The sequence below is a fragment of the Salvelinus sp. IW2-2015 genome, linkage group LG37 (assembly GCF_002910315.2).
Source record: "Salvelinus sp. IW2-2015 linkage group LG37, ASM291031v2, whole genome shotgun sequence".
Lineage (NCBI taxonomy): Eukaryota > Metazoa > Chordata > Actinopteri > Salmoniformes > Salmonidae > Salvelinus > Salvelinus sp. IW2-2015.
Window position 1 is genome coordinate 5,192,695 of NC_036876.1, and position 21,437 is coordinate 5,214,131.

Consider the following 21,437-nt stretch of genomic DNA (forward strand, 5'->3'; position numbering starts at 1 on the left):
GTTTATATACACCTTAGCCAAATACATTTAAACTCTGTTTTTCACAATTCACAAGTCCTAGTAAGAATTCCCTGTCTTAGGTCCCTTAGGATCACCACTTTATTTTAAGAATGTAAAATGTCAGAATAATAGTAGAGAGAATGATTTATTTCAGCTTTTATTTCTTTCATCACATTCCCAGTGGGTCAGAAGTTTACATACACTCAATTAGTATTTGGTAGCATTGACTTTAAATTGTTTAACTTGGGTCAAACGTTTCGGGTAGCCTTCCACAAGGTTCCCACAATAAGTTGGGTGAATTTTGACCCATTCCTCCTGACAGAGCTGGTGTAACTGAGTCAGGTTTGTAGGCCTCCTTGCCCGCACACACTTTCTCAGTTCTGCCCACAAATTTTCTATAGGATTTAGGACAGGGCTTTGTGATGGCCACTCCAATACCTTGACTTTTGTTGTCCTTAAGCCATTTTGCCACAACTTTGGAAGTATGCTTGGGGTCGTTGTCCATTTGGAAGACCCATTTGCGACCAAGCTTTAACTTCCTGACTGATGTCTTGAGATGTTGCTTCAATATATCCACATAATTGTCCTTACTCATGAWGCCATCTATTTTGTGAAGTGCASCAGTCCCTCCTRCAGCAAAGCACCCMCACAACATGATGCTGCCWCCCCCGTGCTTCACRGTTGGGATGGTGTTCTTCGGCTTGCAAGCCTCCCCCTTTTTCCTCCAAACATAACGATTGTCATTATGGCCAAACAGTTCTATTTTTGTTTCATCAGACCAGAGGACATTTCTGCAAAAAGTACGATCTTTTTCCCCATGTGCAGTTGCAAACGGTAGTCTGGCTTTTTTATGGCGGTTTTGGAACAATGGCTTTGTCCTTGCTGAGCYGCCTTTCAGGTTATGTCGATATAGGACTCATTTTACTGTGGATATAGATACTTTTGTACCTGTTTCCTCCAGCATCTTCACAAGGTCCTTTGCTGTTGTTCTGGGATTGATTCGCACTTTTCGCATCAAAGTACGTTTATCTCTAGGAGACAGAATGCGTCTCCTTCCTGAGCGGTATGACAGCTGCGTGGTCCCATGGTGTTTATACTTGCATACTATTGTTTGTACAGATGAACGTGGTACCTTCAGGCGTTTGGAAATCGCTCCCAAGGATGAACCAAACTTGTGGAGGTCTACAGTTTTTTTCCTGAGGTCTTGGCTGATTTCTTTTGATTTTCCCATGATGTCAAGCAAAGAGGCACTGAAGCTAGGCCTTGAAGTACATCCACAGATACACCTCCAATTGACTTAAATGATGTCAGTCAGAAGCTTATCAGAAGCTATCAGAAGCGTCTAAAGACATGACATAATTTCCCAAGATGTTTAAAGGCACAGTCAGTTCAGTGTATGTTAACTTCTGACCCACTGGAATTGTGAATCAGTGAATTATAAGTGAAATAATCTGTCTGTAAACAATTGTTGGAACAATTACATGTGTCATGCACAAAGTAATGTCCTAAACTGACTTGTCAAAACTATAGTTTGTTAACAAGAAATTTGTGGAGTGGTTGAAAAACAAGTGTTAATGAGTTCAACCTGTGTATGTAAACTTCYGACTTCAACTGTATATGAACATGTTGCTATCCCTTCCCACTTCCCTCTCTCACACATATAATGTTATACCTTGAATACAGTGCATTCAGAAAGTTTTCAGACCCCTTCACTTTTTCCACATTTTGTTACGTTACAGCCTTATTCTAAAATGGATTAAATAAATAAATAAAAATCCTCATCAATCTACACACAATCCCCCATAATGACAAAGGGAAAACAGGTTTTTAGAAATGTATTACAAATAAAAAGCAGAAATACCTTWTTTGCATAAGTATTCMGACCCTTTGCTATGAGACTTGAAATTGAGCTCTGGTGCTTTCTGTTTCCATTGWTCAACCTTGAGATGTTTATACAACTTGATTGGAGTCCACCTATCGTAAATTCAATTGATTGGACATGATTTGGAAAGGCACACACCTGTCTATATACGGTCCCACAGTTGACATTGCATTTCAGAGCAAAAACCAAGCCATGAGGTCGAAGGAATTGTCCGTGGAGCTCTGGGACAGGATTGTGTCGAGGCACAGACCTGGGGAAGGGTACCAAAAAAATTCTGCAGCATTGAAGGTACCCAAGAACACAGTRGCCTCCATCATTCTTAAATGGAAGACGTTTGGAACCACCAAGACTCTTCCTAGAGCTGGCCGCTTTGCCAAACTGAACAATCAGGGGAGAAGGGCCTTGGTCACTGAGGTGACGAAGAACCCGATGGTCACTCTGACAGAGCTCCACAGTTCCTCTGTGGAGATGGGAGAACCGTCCAGATGGACAACCATGTCTGCAGCACTCCAACAATCAGGCCTATATGGTAGAGTGGCCATACGGAAGCTACTCCTCAGTAAAAGGGACATGACAGCCCGCTTGGACTTTGCCAAAAGGCACTTAAAGGACTCTCAGACCATGAGAAACAATATTCTCTGGTCTGATGAAACCAAGATTGAACTCTTTGCCCTGAATACCAAGCGTCACGTCTGGCAGTATCATGCTATGGGGATGTTTTTCAGAGGAAGGGACTGGGAAACTAGTCAGGCGCGAGGGAAAGATGACCTTAGCAAAGTACAGAGTTCCTTGATGAAAACCTGCTCCAGAGCGCTCAGGACCTCAGACTGCGGCGAAGGTTCACCTTCCAACAGGACAACGACCCTAAGCACACAGCCAAGACAACGCGGGAGTGGCTTCAGGACAAGTCTCTGAATGTACTTGAGTGGCCCAGCCAGAGCCCGGACTTGAACTGATCGAGCATCTCTGGAGAGACCTGAAAATAGCTGTGCAGTGACGCTCCCCATCCACCCTGACAGAGCTTGAGAGGTTCTTGCGTGATGAAAATAGATTTAATTGTAATTTTTCTGTCAACAATCTACACAAAATACTCTGTCAAAATAGATGAAAAAAAATATATATATATTAATATAAAATAATACACATGTACATTTTGATTAGAAAGGGATTAAACCCCTTGGGTAAATACATGTTAATCAACTTTGGCAGTGATTACAGCTGTGAGTCTTTCTGGGTAAGTCTATAAAAGCTCTGCAAACCTGGATTGTACAATATTTACCCATTATCCTTTTAACATTTATTCAAGCTCTATCAAGTTGGTTGTTGATAATTGCTCGACAGCCATTTTCAAGTATTGCCATAGATTTTCAAGTCGATTTAAGTARAAACTGTAACTTGGCCATTAATGAACATTCAATGTCGTCTTGGTAAGTAACTCCAATGCATATTTGACCTTGAGTTTTAGACTATTGTCCTCCAGAAGGTAAATTTGTCTCCCAGCGTCTGTTGGATAGCAACCTGAACCAGGTTTTCCTCTAGGACTTTGCATGTGATTACTTTCTTTTTTTCCCTGAAAATCTACCTAGTCCTTGCCGATGACAAGCATAACATAACATGGTGCAGCCACCACCATGCTTGAAAATGTGTGGTACTCAGTGATATGTTTGGGGCAAATCCAATACAACACAACGCTTTGTTTTCAGGACAAGAAGTGAATTGCTTTGCACGTTTTTTGCAGTATTACTTTAGTGCGTTATTGCAAACAGAATGCATGTTTTCTAACATTTTTCCATGTACAGGCATCCAACTTTTCACTTTGTCATTTAGGTTATTATTGTGGAGTAAACTAMATTGGTGTTTTCCTCATCCTCAGTTTTCTCCTATCACAGCCATTAAACTCTGTATCTGTTTTAAATCACCATCACCATAGTGAAATCCCTGCTCAGTTTTCTTTCTCTCTGGCAACTGAGTTAGAAAGAATGCCTGAATCCTTGTAGTCACTGCGTGTATTGATACACCATCCAAAGTGTAATTAATAACTTCACCATGCTCAAAGGGATATTCAATTCGTGCTTTTTTTATCCATCTTCCAATAGGTGCCCTTCTTTGTGAAGAATTGAAAACCTCCCTGGTCTTTGTGGTTGAGTCTTTGTTTGACATTCACTGCTTGACTGAGGGACATTACAGATAATTGTATGTGTGGGGTACAGAGATGAGGTAGTCATTCAACAATCATGTTAAACACTATTATTGTGTGAGTCCATGCAACTTATTATGTGATGTATTAAGCGCATTCTGATTCCTGAACGTATTTAGGCTTTCCATGACAAATGGGTTGACTCAAAACATTTCAGATTTTCATGAATAATTAATGTTACAATTTCGAAAAATCATGATTACCCTTTGCATTATGGGGTATTGTGGAGCTTGCAAGAAAGGCATTTCACTGTACTTGTGCACTTGACATTAAACCGTTAAACTTGATAAGCCATTCTCAGAGAACCACCTAATGATAAGAGTAGCTGCATAATCAAATCAAATGTATTTATAAAGCCCTTTTTACATCAGCAGATGTCACACATTGCCTATACAGAAACCCAGCCTAAAACCCCAAACGGCAACCAATGCAGATGTAGAAGCGCGGTGGCTCGGAAAATATCCCTTGAAAGGCTGGAACCTAGGATGAAACCTAGAGGAACCAGGCTTTGGGGTGTGGCCAGTTCTCTTATAAGAGTACATGGCAATTAAGGCTAGATCGCTCTTCAAAATCTTCGAACATTCATAGATGACCAGCAGCGTCAAATAATAATCAGGGGTTTTAGAGGGTACAACAGGTCAGTACCTCAGGAGTAGATGTCAGTTGGCTTTTCATAACCAAGCTTTCATAGGTCAAGACAGCAGGTGCGGTAGAGAGAAAGGGAGAGAGGGGGTCGAAAACAGCAGGTCCGGTACAAGGAAGCATGTCCGGTGAACCGGTCAGGGTTCCATAGCCGCAGGCAGAACAATTGAAACTGGATCAGCAGCACGACCAGGTGGGCTGGGGACAGCCAGGAGTCATCAGGCCAGGTAGTCCTGAGGCATGGTCCTAAGACTACCTCAGGTCCTCAGAGAGAGAGAGAGCGAAGGGAGCATACTTAAGTTCACACAGGACACCAGATAAGACAGACTGACCTTAGCTCCCCGGCACATAAACTATTGCAGCATAGATACTGGAGGCGGCGGGTCGGGGGACACTGTGGCCCTGTCCGACAGGCAGGATATAACTCCACCCACTTTGCCGAAGCACAGCCCCCACACCACTAGAGGGTTATCAACAGACCACCAATTTACTACCCTGAGACAAGGCTGAGTATAGCCCACAAAGATCTCTTCCACTGCACAAGCCCAAGGGGGCGCAAGACCGGACAGGAAGATCACGTCACTCAAGTCAAGTATAGCATAAAGAACGACAATGACATTTATTAGCAAGGAGCAAAAAAGAAAAAGGAATAACTAGCTTTGACAACCAAGTCTCAAGATGGGTGGGGGGCGTGAACCTTAGCTTGGACATCCAAGCATGCTGATTCCTACAAATACACAGAGACACATGTACCTGTTCAGGACAGAGTTAGTAGCGCTACCTATTAGTGCAGTACAGAATCCAAACATCATCCTAACTCTCACTGTAAGGTCTACAGTCGTGGCCAAAAGTTTTGAGAATGACACAAATATTAATTTCCACAAAGTTTGCTGCTTCAGTGACTTTAGATATTTTTGTCAGATGCTACTATGGAATACTGAAGTATAATTATAAACATTTCATAAGTGTCAAAGGCTTTTATTGACAATTACATGAAGTTGATGCAAAGAGTCAATATTTGCAGTGTTGACCCTTCTTTTTCAGGACCTCTGCAATCCGCCCTGGCATGCTGTCAATTAACTTCTGGGCCACATCCTGACTGATGGCAGCCCATTCTTGCATATTCAATGCTTGGAGTTTGTCCGAATTTGTGGGTTTTTGTTTGTCCAACCGGGAGTTTCCTGGCCATGGACCCAAAATATTGATGTTTTGTTCCCCGAGCCACTTAGTTATCACTTTTGCCTTATGGCAAGGTGCTCCATCATGCTGGAAAAGGCATTGTTCTTCATCAAACTGTTCCTGGATGGTTGGGAGAAGTTGCTCTCGGAGGATGTGTTGGTACCATTCTTTATTCATGGCTGTGTTCTTAGGCAAAATTGTGAGTGAGCCCACTCCCTTCGCTGAGAAGCAACCCCACACATGAATGGTCTTAGGATTTACTGTTGGCATGACACAGGACTGATTTTAGCGCTCACCTTGTCTTCTCCGGACAAGYTTTTTTCCGGATGCCCCAAACAATCGGAAAGGGGATTCATCAGAGAAAATTACTTTACCCCAGTCCTCAGCAGTCCAATCCCTGTACCTTTCAGTCTGTCCCTGATGTTTTTCCTGGAGAGAAGTGGCTTCTTTGCTGCACCTCTTGACACCAGGCCATCCTCCAAAAGTCTTCGCCTCACTGTGCGTGCAGATGCACTCACACCTACCTGCTGCCATTCCTGAGCATTCTCTGTACTGGTGGTGCCCCGATCCCGCAGCTGAATCAACTTTAGGAGACGGTCCTGGCACTTGCTGGACTTTCTTGGGTGCCCTGAAGCCTTCTTCACAACAATTGAACCACTCTCCTTGAAGTTCTTGATGATCCGATAAATGGTTGATTTAGGTGCAATCTTACTGGCAGCAATATCCTTGCCTGTGAAGCCCTTTTTGTGCAAAGCAATGATTATGGCACGTGTTTCCTTGCAGGTAACCATGGTTGACAGAGGAAGAACAATGATTCCAAGCTCCACCCTCCTTTTGAAGCTTCCAGTCTGTTATACGAAACTCAATCAGCATGACAGCGTGATCTCCAGCCTTGTCCTCATCAACACTCACACCTGTGTTAACGAGAGAATAACTGACATGATGTCAGCTGGTCATTTTGTGGCAGGGCTGAAATGCAGTGGAAATGTTTTGGGGGGGATTCAGTTCATTTGCATGGCAAAGAGGGACTTTGCAATTAATTGCAATTCATCTGATCACTCTTCATAACATTCTGGAGTATATGCAAATTGCCATCATACATTCTGAGGCAGCAGACTTTGTGAAAATTAATGTGTCATTCTCAAAACTTTTGACCACGACTGTACACCTGTTGTATTCGGCGCACGTGACAAATAAACTTTGATTTAATGTTCCTCTTTCCAACATAGTAGAACTGCACCAGGCACGTCCTGAAAGAGATTTAAGAGGGTCAGAATAATGTTATTAATAGTAGTCTTGTTCATTACATAGTTAACWTAGTGGTGTGCAAATAGGACAACAATATAACTCAGTTATAGGTTAGCCTACTGTATGACGGAGAAAAAAACTTGAGAATGAAAACCCTCAGCTATAAAGTATAATCATCAACCCAACAGAGCATTTTTTTACCCATCGACCAATAGGTGCCCTTCTTTGCAAGGCATTGGACTTTGTCATTGAATCTATGCTTSAAATTCCCTTCTCGACTACGGGACCTTTCAGATAATTGTGTGGGATATAGAGACAGGGCAGTCATTCAAAAATCATGTTAAACTTAAGTACATTTTTACTCATTAAGTTATTTAGGGTTGCCATAACAAAGAGGTTGAATGCTTATTGACTCAAGACATTTAACTTACATTTTCTATTCATTTAGTTAAAAAAAAAATATATATAAAAAAATACATAATTACACTTTGACTTTTATAGGGGTATTGTTTGTAAATCAGTGACACAATCTAAATGTAATCTATTTTAAATTCAGGCTGTAACACAGCAAAATGTGGAAAAATTCAAGGGTTGGAAATACTTTCTGTAGGTGTAGTAAAATGATAAACAATTTTGTGGAAAAAAGTCAGAATTGGGCTCCCTGTGTACAGTAACCATAGCCATGTAGGTGCTACTCTGATGAAATACAATCCACTGTCACCATATCAATACTGAGCCATCACAATATTCCACTGTGGTACATGGTCCGTATATGTCCTCTGACTCTCTCTCTCTCTCTACTGCCTGGTGTGTGTGGTCCAGGGGCTGGTCCGTCAGAGGCAGAGGTCCATCACCAGGCTCTGTTAGAGGGTAGTATCTCTACAGAGGCCTGTCTCAGCGTACTGGATGTCCTATCACTCTTCATTCAGTGCTTCAAGGTTAGCACTAGACATTTTACTATGGGTCTAGCTAAGTTTTTCCCTGCTCCATGCCCTAGTGATGGACTAGTTCAAGTTTGTATGAAGACACCGAATTAAAGGAATGAACCAGTTTGTTTCACTGTCTCAATTGCAGTGGTGGAAAAAGTACCCAATTCTCATACTTGAGKAAAAGTAAAAAATTCCTTCATAGAAAATGACTAATTGTCCTGTCCTGCTAAGCATTCAAAATGTAACAAGTACTTTTGAGTGTTAGGGGAAATGTATGGGGTAAAAAGTATATTATTTTCCTTAGTAATGTAGTGGAGTAAAAGTTGTCAAAAATATATATAGTAAAGTACAGATTCCCCCAAAGAGCTTCTTAAGTAGTACTTTCAATTATTTTTACTTAAGTCCTTTACACCACTACTCAATTGGAACTTCAATAATTGTTTGGTCAATTTGGTTTTAACACATTGATTTGAAAAATATTTGGATTTCTGCATTGGTTAACTGATCAGGTATGTGGTTGATTGTCCTCAGAACCAGCTGCTGGACAGTGATGGCCACAACCCCCTGATGAAGAAAGTGTTTGATGTTTATCTCAAATTCCTGAAGGTTGGGCAATCAGAGGCTGCCCTCAAACACGTCTTTGCCTCCCTCAGGGCTTTCATTAACAAGGTGGGACTAAGAAATATAATTTTGCATTGGAAAAATAGGAACAAAATTACTCATTCATTTGGAGTTTAATATCTACAATGAGGGCATTATTTATCAAAGTGCGGTCATATTCATTATGGATTATTAATACTTTATCACAGTGTTTTGATTAATTATTTGTTTCAATGTTTTACATTTCGTTGTTCAACACTGTATATTTACATATGGGGATTTTGTTGTTGTTGTCAGTTCCCGGTGGCGTTGTTTAAGGGCCGTGTGACTCTGTGTGCGGCTCTGTGCAATGAGGTTCTGAAGTGCTGTGTATCTAAGATGGRTCTGCTGCGGGCCGAGGCCTCCGCTCTACTCTACCTGCTGATGAGGAACAACTATGAGTACACCAAGAGGAAGACCTTCCTACGCACTCACCTGCAGGTCAGCTATTGTAACATGGGTGGGTGGATGGATGGATGGATGGTTGGGTGGGGGGGTGGGAGGGTTGGATAGATGAATACATAAATGAATACACCAAGAGGATAACCTTCCATGCACTCACCTACAGGTCATATACAACATCCCCCTGAACGTCAAGGAACTGCCAGCTGTCACTGATTGTTTATTTAACTGCACAATGCAATACTGATTCTGTTATTGCATCATCAGCAGTCCATCACAGGTGTGCCTATGAACATCTAACTAAGTTTCAAAGCACTTCTTCATGTTATGTCAAAGTAACACTATACCCAACCCATGAGTCCTCTCTGTGCGGTCTCAACCATTTAGCATGCACAAACTCCCCTCACACAAATAGATTTAAGTCACTAAGAATGGCTATGAACCAGTTGGAAACTCATTTGAAGTCCAAGCAGATTTAACATCACAGCACTGACATTGCTTTGATCATCTGACCAAAGAATGTGAATGAAAGTTCAAATACAGACCAGCTGTTTAGTTTCCCAACCTCCTCTAACAATCGGCTGTGTCAGAAACCATTCTCAATGCTTCCATAAGCCTTCAAGGGACATATTCATTAATTTCATTATCCATGGTGAAAATGGGCTCCAATTTCCATCTCATAACTCATCCAGTTGGACAGACAGAGCGCTGTGTGTGTGTGTGTGTGTGTGTGTGTGTGTGTGTGTGTGTGTGTGTTTTTGTTTATTTTATTTTGGATTGGAACAGTCCCACTCCTTTTGAATTTTATATTTTTATTGGACAGGACAGTGAGAAAGGAAGGAGCAAATAGAGAGTGCACGTGCAGTAGGTCGGATTTGGTCGATTTCATAGTACATGTGATTGAGGCAGCACCCCAGGCCAGGGGTGTGTTGTGTTTACATCGGTTCCCCCTTCATCTATCTTTCTACCTTCTCCCACATTTAAAAAAATACTAGTACACTAGGGCTGTGACCATACCAGTATCGCAATATTGTTTTCATGGCAAATGTAAYGGCTTTCTTCCTGGGATGAAGGAGAGGACCAAAACGCAGCGCGGCTAGTGTTCAACATGTTTAATAAAGAATAATAACGTGAACACTACAAGCTACAAAACAATAAATGTGAAAAACCGAAAACAGTCCTCTCTGGTGCAGAACACAAAGACAGAAAACAATCACCCACAAACCAACAGTGCAAACAGGCTACCTTAATATGGTTCCCAATCAGAGACAATGACAAACACCTGCCTCTGATTGAGAACCATATTAGGCCAAACAACAAACCCAACATAGAAACACAAAACATTGAATGCCCACCCAGCTCACGTCCTGACCAACTAAACACAGACTAAACAAAGGAAATAAGGTCAGGAACGTGACAGCAAAAATTTAAACTCAAAGCAGACCAAACTCTTTGGTCCTTTAAAAACCTGATGTATGTCAAATATTGTGTGCTAGAGCATGGAAAATAAATACATGTGACTCTAGATGACRACATAATGATGCTTGTTTCCAATATTAGGGCTGTTTTCCTAAAGAAGTTAAATCCACTTTGTAATTAATGTAGTGTTTTTGCGGATTGTAGTATACTGTAGTATTTACTGTTGTTTTTTTGCAGACATTACTATAGTATTTACTATAGTTTTTTTGTTGTATTATCTTTGACATTGAAGTGGAGGCTTTCTCCTTGAGGAAACCTACTGGAGAAAAGAGAACATTTTCCATAACCTGTAGGTAGGACTGGGTTCTGAATGGATAGTTCAGAGCTTCTGCTCTTTTCTATAACCTGTAGGGAAAAACAATATTTGGCACAATGTGTGGCACAAATTGGGATATGGGGGAGGGGAATGGGCAGGGTATATGCAACTTAAACACTTTAGTATTTACTTTAGTTATAAAAGTGTAGTGTTTTTGTGGACTGTGGTGTTTTTGCGGACATTACTGTAGTGTTTACTACAGTGTTTTTTTTGTGGATAATACTGCAGTATTTACTATAATATCCTACAGTATACTACACATGATCGAGGGATACTACAGTGTATAGTATTCTACAGTATACTTCAGTTTACTACAGAATTCAATAGAAAGTACTGTAAACTGTAGTCTTTTTTCATGTGGGCTGATGTAGATCATCATCGCAGTGAGCCAGCTGATCTCAGATGTGGCGCTGACCGGTAGCTCCCGCTTCCAGGAGTCCCTCTCTATCATCAACAACTTTGCCAACAGCGACAAAGCCATGAAGGTAACAGTTAGGAAAAGCTTGTAATGCATATTTGCTGTAGGTGGTTACGAATTAGCTCCCAGGGTTACGTAATTGCTAGGCTTTATCTCGTAAGGCTAACACTGTCTTGAGTCTCCATCGTCAACAACTTTGACAACAGCGACAAAACCAAGGTAACCCTCCACTCTTAGAAAAAATAATTACAAAAGGGTTCTTCGGCTGTCCCCATAGAAGAACCCTTTTTAGTTCCAGCTAGAACCCTTTTGGGTCCRTGTAGAACCCCCCTGTAAKCAGAGGTTTGCTTTATGCCCTTTCTATGCCCTTCAAATACTGTTTGTTTTCCTTCAAACACCTAAGTTAACTGGTTATTTCATCCCCTCGGGTCTGTTGTTCACCCGGTAGACATCATCATCATCATAAAACAACAACTAGTTCTCCAACAGTGACAARGCAGCTGTGTAGCTAACCTAGGGTAGAGTACAGAAACCACCACAATCTCTCCATATCCCAGTCTTTTGGACGACGCAATCGCCATTGCATTGCACACTACCCTATCTCACCTGGACAAGTGAAATACCTATGTAAGAATGCTGTTCATCGACTCCAGCTCAGCTTTCAACAAAATAGTGCCCTCCAAGCTCATCACTAAGCTCAGGGCCCTGGGTCTGAACCCCTCCTTGTGCAACTGCGTCCTGGATGTACTGACGGGCCGACCCCAAGTGGTGAAGGTAGGCAACAACACCTCCGCCACAGGGGTGCATGCTCAGCCCCCTTCTGTACTCCCTGTTCACCCATGACTGTGTGGCCATGCACGTCTCCAACTCAATCATCAAATTTGCTGACGACACAACAGTGGAAGTCCTGATTACCAACAATGACGAGACAGCCTACAGGGAGGAGGTGAGAGCCCTGGCAGAGTGGTACCAGGAAAATAACCTCTCCCTCATCTTCAACAAAAAGAAGGAGCTGATCGTGGACTACAGGAGACAGCAGACAGAGAACGTCCCCATCCACATTGACAGAGCCGCAGCGGAGAGGGTCTAAAGCTTCAAGTTCCTTGACGTGCACATCACTGACGACCTGAAATGGTCCCGTCACTCAGACAGTGTGGTGAAGAGGGTGCAACAGGACCTCTTCAACCTCAGGAGGCTGAAGAAATTTGGCTTAGCCCCTAAGACCCTCACAAACTTCTACAGATGCACCATTGAGAGCATCCTGACAGGCTGTATCACCGCCTGGTACAGCAATTGCACCGTCCGCAACCGCAGGGCTCTCCAGAGGTGGTCAGCCCAACGCATCACCGGGGGCWCACTGCCTGCCCTCCAGGACATCTACAACACCCGATGTCACAGGAAGGCCAAAAAGATMATCAAGGTCCTCAGCCACCCRAGCCACAGCCTGTTCACCCCGTTACCATCTAGAAGGAGCAAGACAGTACAGGTGTATTAAAGCTGGAACTGAGTGTGCTGACAAACTGCCTGGGAGCTCCTCAGTGGTGAAACTCCTCCTCCTTCAATCAGTGGTGAACCAGGTGGAACAAATCTTCCAGGCAATCWGGGCGTGCCAGCACCTGGCTCTGCTGTTGTCTTTAGACCGCAGTGAAAGGAGCATTTATAACACCACAAGACCAAGGAAACTTCATCTTTGTGATCAAGGTGACTGTGCAAGTCCAAGCCCTCCACAAAACTGTGAAAGACAGCCGGTAAGCGCCATATTGGCCATGCTTGACTATACTGACTTAAGCAGTGCACTGCTAATGATACTCTGGAAAACACAGACTCTTAACTCTTAACTTTGATAGGACTTTTGCAGTGGTATTTATAACTTCAAATGTTGTTTGTGGGGTATAAAGGAATAGAAGAAGAGCCAAATTCATTGTTGACAAAGAACTTGTTTGAAATGGTTAAAAGTAATTTAAACTTTGTAGAAATCTTAGTAAACCAAGTTCTTAATTCAGTAACAAATGTATAGTCTAAAAAATCTTTGGCTAAAAAATGAAAGATTTGTCTGTTTTAAAACTACTGATTAGGAAATAAATGTAATTTTTTACTACTAARAATATTTTGAATGTATTTGGCTAAAATGCAAATTTAGATAAATATACAGATTCTGCTCATTTGATTAAAAATGGTGGGTTTCTATTTTGGGAAACATTTGCTTAAAAGTGGAAACCTTGTATTTTATAATGGCAGAAATGTGTTTATCTGRGGTGAATGTGGATAATTTAGTGTATTTAATTAGGCTGTCAACTCAAATAATAACTTGTATTTGTCATCTCTTTTTTGAGGTTTTTCACCTGTTTACTGCCAACCAAAGAATGGTAAATAAAAGACAAACAACTGATTCCATGGCTGTTTATTGAGTGAAATCCAGTTAAAATCTTCATGTGGAGGGACTGTCCTTTTCAAGTGGGGAATTGCACAAGAAAGGGGTCAAAACTTGACACTGAGAGACTGACAAACGGCTTCTTTCAGACTGTTAAACAGTCACCGCTAGCCGGCCTCCATCCAGTACCCTACCCTGAACGTTAGTCACTGTTACTAGCCGACTACCACCTGGTACTCTATTCTGCACCTTAGAGACTGCTTTGCCCTATGTACAGTACATAGTCGTTGAACACTGGTCACTTTAATAATGTTTACATACTGTTTTAACCACTTTATATCTATATACTGAATTCTAGTCATGGCTCATCCTATATAACTACTGCTGTACACACCTTTTCTATTCATATACTATCTATAATGTCTATAGACACCATTATTATATATATTTATATTCCAGACTGACTGCTCGTTCTGATATTTCTTAATTTCTTTCTTTTTACTTTTTGGATTATGTGCGATTGATTTGTATTGCTAGGTATCATTACTGCAGTAGAAAGACAATTTTGCGATAACATTGGAAATCTGTGTACATGACCAATATACTTTGATTTGAAACAGTCCTGCTGTAATGAGTTCAACAAAAGTGTCAAAGGGACATTCGGAAAGTATTCAGACCCCTTGACTTTTTCCATATTTTGTTACGTTACATTTGGGGAGTTTCTCCCATTCTTCTATGCAGACCCTCTAAAGCTCTGTCAGGTTGGCTTGGAAGCGTCGCTGAACAGCTTATTTCAGGTCTCTTCAGAGATGTTCGAATGGGTTCAAGTCCGGGCTCTGGATGGGCTACTCAAGGACATTCAGAGACTTGTCCCAAAGCCACTCCTGCCTTGTCTTAGCTGTGTGCTTAGGGTCATTGTCCTTCGTTGTCCTTCGACCCAGTCTGAGGTCTTGAGCACTCTGGAGCAGGTTTTCATAAAGGATCTCTCTGTACTTTTCTCCGTTCATCTTTCCCTCGATCCTGACTAGTCTCCCAGTCCCTGCCGCTGAAAAACATTCCCACAACATGATGCTGCCACCACCATGCTTCACCGTAGGGATGGTGACAGGTTTCCTCCATACGTGACGCTTGGCTTTTAGGCCAAAGAGTTCAATCTTGGTTTCATCAGACCAGAGAATCTTGTTTCTCATGGTCTGAGAGTCCTTTAGATGCCTTTTGGCAAACTTCAAGCGCGCTGTCATGTGCCTTTTACTGAGGAGTGGCTTCCACCTGGCCTCTCTACCATAAAGGCCTGGTTGGTTGAGTGCTGCAGAGATGGTTGTCCTTCTGGAAGGTTCTCCCATCTCTACAGTGAAACTCTGGAGCTCTGTCAGTGACCATCGGTTCCTGGTCACCTCCCTGACCAAGGTCTTTCTCCCGATTGCTCAGTTTGGCCGGGCAGCCAGCTCTCAGAGTCTTGGCAGTTCCAAACTTCTTCCATTTAAGAATGATGCAGGCCACTGTGTTCTTGAGGACCTTCAATGCTGCAGAAATGTTTTGGTACCCTTTCCCAGATCTGTGCCTCGACACAATCCTGTCTTGGAGCTCTACAGACAATTCCTTTGAACTCATGGCTTRGTTTTTGCACTGACATGCATTGTCAACTGTGGGACCTTATATAGACAGGTGTGTGGCTTTCCAAATCATGTCCAACCATTTCAATTTACCACAGGTGGACTCCAATCAAGTTGTAGAAACATCTGATGATCAATGGATACAGGATGAACCTGAGCTCAAATTCGAGTGTCATGGCAAAGGGTCTGAAAACTTATGTAAATAAGGTATTTCTGTTTTTAATTTTAATACATTTGCAGAACATTGACAAAAACTTGTTCTCGCTTTGTCATTATGGGGTAATCCATTTTAGTATAAGGCTGTAAATTAACAAAATGTGGAAAAAGTCAAAGGGTCTGAGTACTTTCTGAATGCACTGTATATACTGCCTTGGCTGTGCTCTTTTAATGAGTGATACAGTTGTTTGTTCCCCGGTCAGATATTAACCATGCTGTTGTCTTGGAGTAGGATATGCGGCTTGGAAAGGGAGATTTTTTCATAAGATGTGTAAAGTATCAAGGTCTTGCTCCATTCTGTAATAGCTTGAAATGTAAATATGTCTGAGGTGGTTAAGACGCGTGTTAGCTCCCAGAGCTAGCCTAATGCCGAGGCTTTAGCTCATTGGGCTAATACAGTCTTGAGTCGAGCAGATGACCAGGATGCTATCTGACTTTGCCTGTGAATACACTTAAGTCTTACTAGATACGAGTACCTGCTATATTACTCAGATGCAGATCCACTGTGAAGGATGGGAAATGTGTTCTGCTAATGTTTTGTAAATTACCAACTGTCTGTGCTGTTCCAGTTATGTTTATCTGAGGATRAATAAATTAGCACACTCCCTAGTACAGAATGGTTACCAGTAACCCTCAGGCTGTGCTGTGCTTCGTGTGTGTTTTGTGTGAGTGTAGTCGACAGCGTTCCCTGGGGAGGTGAAGGGACTGACGAAGCGTATCCGGACGGTGCTGATGGCCACGGCCCAAATGAGGGAGCATGAAAAGGACCCAGAGATGCTGCTGGACCTRCAGTACAGCCTGGCTCGCTCCTACGCCTCCACCCCCGAGCTGCGACGCACCTGGCTGGATAGCATGGCCCGGGCACACATCAAGAACGGAGACCTCTCTGAGGTACAGTCAATTATGTACAGAAACATGTACAGTACCAATCTAAAGTTGACAAACCTACTCATTCAATGTTTTTTCTTTATTTTTACTATTTTCTACATTATAGAATCATAAGTTAACACATCAAAACTATGAAATAACACATATGGAATCATGTAGTAAATAGAAAAGTGTTAAACAAATCAAAATATATTTGAGATTTGAGATTCTTCAAAGCAACCACCCTTTGCCTTGATGACAGCTTTGCACACTCTTGGCATTCTCTCAACCAGCTTCATGAGGTAGTCAAATGGAATGCATTTCAGTTAACATGTGTGCCTTGTTAAAAGTTAATTTGTGGAATTTATTTCCTTAATGCATTTCAGCCAATCAGTTGTGTTGTGACAAGGTAGGGGTGGTATACAGAAGATAGCCTTATTGGGAAAAACCAAGTCATTATTTGCAAGAACACCTCAAATAAGCAAAGAGAACGACAGTGCATCATTACTATAAGGCATGAAGGTCAGTCAATCTGGAAACTTTCAAGTCGCAAAACCATCAAGCGCTATGATGTAACTGGCTCGCTTGAGGACCGCCACAGGAAAGAAGACCCAGAATTACCTCTGCTCCAAAGGTTAAGACCAGTAAATGCTTCACAGAGTTCAAGTAGGCGACACATCTCAACATGTGAAATGCTTTCAGAGGAGACTGTGTGAATCAGGCCTTCGTGGTCAAATTGCAGCAAAGAAACCTCTACTAAAGGACAATAATAATAAGTAGAGACTTGCTTGGACAAGAAACACGAGAAGTGGCCATTAGAACGGTGGAAATCTGTCCATTGGTCTGATGAGTCCAAATTTGAGATTTTTGGTTCCAACGCCGGTGTCTTTGTGAGACGCAGACATGATCTCCGCATGTGTGGTTCCCACTGTGAAGCATGGAGGAGGAGGTGGGTGGTGTGGGAGTGCTTTGCTGGTGATACTGTCAGTGATTTATTTAGAATTCAAGGCACACTTCACCAGCATGGTGCCAGACGTGATGCTTGGCATTCAGGCCAATAAGTTCAATCTTGGTTTCATCAGACCAGAACATATTGTTTCCTCATGGTATGAGAGCCTTTAGGTGCCTTTTGGCAAACTCCACCGCGGGCTGTCATGTGCCATTTTCTGAGGAGTGGCTTCCATCTGGGCACTCTACCATAAATAGGCCTGATGGTGGAGTGCTGCAGTGCTGCAGAGATGGTTGTCCTTCTGGAAGATTCTCCCATCTCCAAAGAGGAACTCTGGAGCTCTGTCAGAGTGACCATCAGCTTCTTGCTCACCTCCCTGACCAAGGCCCTTCTAACCTGATTGCTCAGTATTGCCGGGCGGCCAGTTCTAGGAAGAGTCTTGGTGGTAAAACATTTCTTCCATTTAGAATGCCACTGTGTTCTTGGGGACCTTCAACTGCTCCAGAAATGTTTTTCTACCCTTCCCCAGATCTGTGCCTTGACACAATCCTGTCTCGGAGCTCTACAGACAATTCCTTCATCCTCATGGCTTGGTTTTTGCTCTGACGTGCACTGTCAACTGTGGGACCATAAATAGACAGGTGTGTGCCTTTCCAAATCATGTCCAATCAATTGAATTTACCACAGGTGGACTMCAATCGAGATGTAGAAATATCTCAAGGATGACTAATGGAAACAGGATGCACCTGAGCTCATTTAAGTCTCATAGCAAAGGGTCTGAATACTTATGTAAATGTTTTATCAATTGGAAARAATTCTAAAAACCTGTTTTTGCTTTGTCATTATCAGGTATTGTGTGTAGTTTGTTATTTAATCCATTTCATAATAAGGCTGTAACGTACCAAAATGTGGAAACAGGGAAATGGTCTGAATACTTTCCGAATGCACTGTGGGGATGACGTCATCGATGCACTTATTAATGAAGCCCGTGACTGATGTGGTTAACTACTCAATGCCATCGGATGAATCCCAGAGCATATTCCAATCTGTGCTAGTGAAACGGTCCTGTAACTTAGCATCTGCTTCATCGGACCACTTCCATATTGAGCTGGCACTGGTACTTCCTGTTTGAGTTTTTGCTTGTAAGCAGGAATCAGGTGTATAGAGTTATGGTCAAATTTGCGAAATGGAGGACGAGAGAGAGCTTTGTATGCTTTTTCTGTGTTTGGAGTAAGATTTTTTTTTGCCTTTAGTTGACATGCTGGTAGAAATGAAATGAGGTAATACGAATTTCAGTTTTCCTGCATTAAAATCACCGGCCACTAAGAGCGCCGCGTCTGGATGAGCATTTTCTTGTTTGCTTATGGTCCTATGCAGCTCGTTGAGTGCGGTCTTACTGCCAGCATCGGTTTGTGATGGTAAATAGACAGCTATGGAAAATATTATGGTCAGCAACTTATCATGAGGTATTCTAACTCACACGAGTAGAATCTAGAGACTTCCTTAATATTAGAGATTGCTCACCAGCTGTTGTTAACAAAGARACACACACACACCTCCCCCTTRAGCTTATCCGACACTGCTGTTCTGTCGATGCATAGAAATACCTTGTACTTGTTCAGCCACGATTCTGAGAAACATAGAATATTACAGTTCTTCAGGGTCGTCTCGAACGGAGCTCGTCCAGTTTGTTCTCCAGTGATTGTACGTTTACCAGTAGAACAGAGGGTACAGGCGGTTTACAGTACTCACCGACGTAGTTTCATCAGGGTGCCCGCACATCGCCCTCTCTAATGCCGCCTTTTTCTTTTCTGAGTCTCATGGAAAGGGGTCCGGTGTGAGCAGTACAGTATGTGCTACGCCTCTGACTTGTTGAAGTAAAGATCTTCATCCAAATCGAAGTTAGTGATCACTGTTCTGATGTCCAGAAGTTATTTTTGGTCATAGAATATGATGGGGGAAACATTATGTACCAAAAAAGTTAAGATCAGCGTGAAAAAAAATTGCAGAATTGGTCAGAAGCCTGTAAAACAGCAGCTATCCATTGCAGCGGCATTATTTCATGTCTGTCTGTCTGTCTGTCTGTCTGTCTGTCTGTCTGTCTGTCTGTCTGTCTTATAATTGGTCTGGGCTTCCTAATACACTGCTTAAACACACAGGCTGCGTATCAAGTGGGTACCAGTCTCGTGTGGCTCCAGGATGAATATGTATGAACTTTCCAATTTGTAAGTCGCTCTGGATAAGAGCGTCTGCTAAATGACTTAAATGTAATGTAAATGGTACCTTATTCCCTATAGAGTGCACAACATTTGACCGGAGCCCATAGGGAGGAGGGTGCCATTTTAGACACAGCCATAGAGTTAGTCTGGGCTTCCTCATACACTGACAACTAAACAGTAACTGTAAACACACACTCATACTTCTAAGTCCTAGAACTTCATTGTGACCTCACGCAAACCTCTTGTTTGTCTCTTTTATTTAATGCCTGCGCCCCAGATGTCAGGCCAGTGCCAAAGTCAAAGTTAGTGCACTATATAGGGAATAGGGTGCATTTTTGGACACAAACCAATATGTTTTCCCAGTGACCTAGATGTGAAAGTAGATTTAATTTCTTCCCAGTACTGGACCTCCTGTGTGGATGCTACATTAAGGTGGATGCTACCATGATTACAGATAATCCTGAATGAATTGTGAATAATGATGAGAAAGTTAGATGCACAAATATCATACCCCCAAAAATCCACATTAATGTAGAAGTGTTTAGAAACATATTCTATTCTTATTTACAATAAAAGTGACTCCAAAATGACATAATTCATTATTTATCATTAATTTCTATTGGGAACAAAATAATCAACAAAAAACWATACAAAATCTGCCACTCCCCCAATACTTTTGGAGCTCACTATATTTCAACATATACATATGTTTTCTGKGTTTGTATCGGTGTAGAATTCTCGAAAAACACCAACCACATACATGTTGCAATCAGCACCGGATATCTCAGCACTCTGCTTCAACTGTCTTTCAAAGTCTGTGTGCTGTGCTGAAGTTGTGCTATAAAGGAATCTTCTATATCTGGAAATGTGTACAGTTCTGAACTTGCGCTGTAGAGGAATCTGATATGTATGTAAATATGTTCAGTTCTGAACACACTCTCTAGTTCAGGGCTCTCCAACCCTGTTCCTGGAGACCTACCGTCCTGTAGGTTTTCACTCCAACCCTAATCTAACTCACCTGATTCTAATAATTAGTTGGTTGATAAGCAGAATCATTTTAGTTACAACTGGGGTTGGAGTGAAAACCTACAGGAGGGTAGTTCTTTRGGAACTGTGTTGGAGAGCCCTGCTATAGAGGAATCTAATACCATACAGTATGTAAATATGTGTAACCGAGACTTCCAGCCACTGACCTTTTTAGAGATATGTATTCAAATGACCTGGGAAGGTAGCCTGGTCCAGATCTGTGTGTGCTCTAGCCAACTCCTCTTATATGTTGTCATGTTCGGGCCAGGCAATCCTGGGAAACTGATTAGTCAGGGAGGAATGCCGGGAACACTGGGAGGAAGGGGGTTGGAGTAAACAGGAAATCTCCCTCAGTCTTGGAGTGAACACACACAAACACTCAGCTTTCCTTTCTAAKTGATGCCGTTTCCCACAATATGATAAAGTGGACTGGTGGTGAGGCATTTAGGAATTAAGGGCCGGTTTCACAGACAAGGCTGAAGCCTAGTCCCAGACTAAAATGCCTGTTTGAGCTGTCTTAACTCAAAGCGACTTGCAGACTTATTTCAAAATAGTCATAGATTTAGCCTGTTCTAGATTAAACAAAGCTGATTGCAAGAGGGAGGATTAGAGCTACTCTAGGACTAAATTGAATCTTAAATGAATCCTTCAAAGAGGCAGGTTTAACTTCTGCTTAGTACTGTTTGTGAGGGAGCAGGGACTATTTTGAATATCTAAATCAAGACCAACATSCACTACAGAGGCCAGCCAGACAAGTATTTAGGAGGATGGATAGGAGTAATCCATTAAATTACTTTGAAATAGCTTTTTGAGACCACTGTCGTATGTACAAATAAAATGCATTG

General features: G+C 42.1%; 1 protein-coding gene across 1 annotated transcript in view; it reads left to right on the top strand.

Annotated features, from left to right (window-relative positions):
• LOC111960166 (dedicator of cytokinesis protein 11-like) overlaps positions 1 to 21,437 on the top strand; it is a 133,369-nt gene that overhangs the window by 69,317 nt on the left and 42,615 nt on the right. Inside the window, 5 exon segments of the mRNA XM_070437805.1 lie at positions 7,971 to 8,086; positions 8,609 to 8,746; positions 8,975 to 9,157; positions 11,285 to 11,398; positions 16,207 to 16,422. Coding sequence (XP_070293906.1) covers positions 7,971 to 8,086; positions 8,609 to 8,746; positions 8,975 to 9,157; positions 11,285 to 11,398; positions 16,207 to 16,422 — 767 coding nt within the window.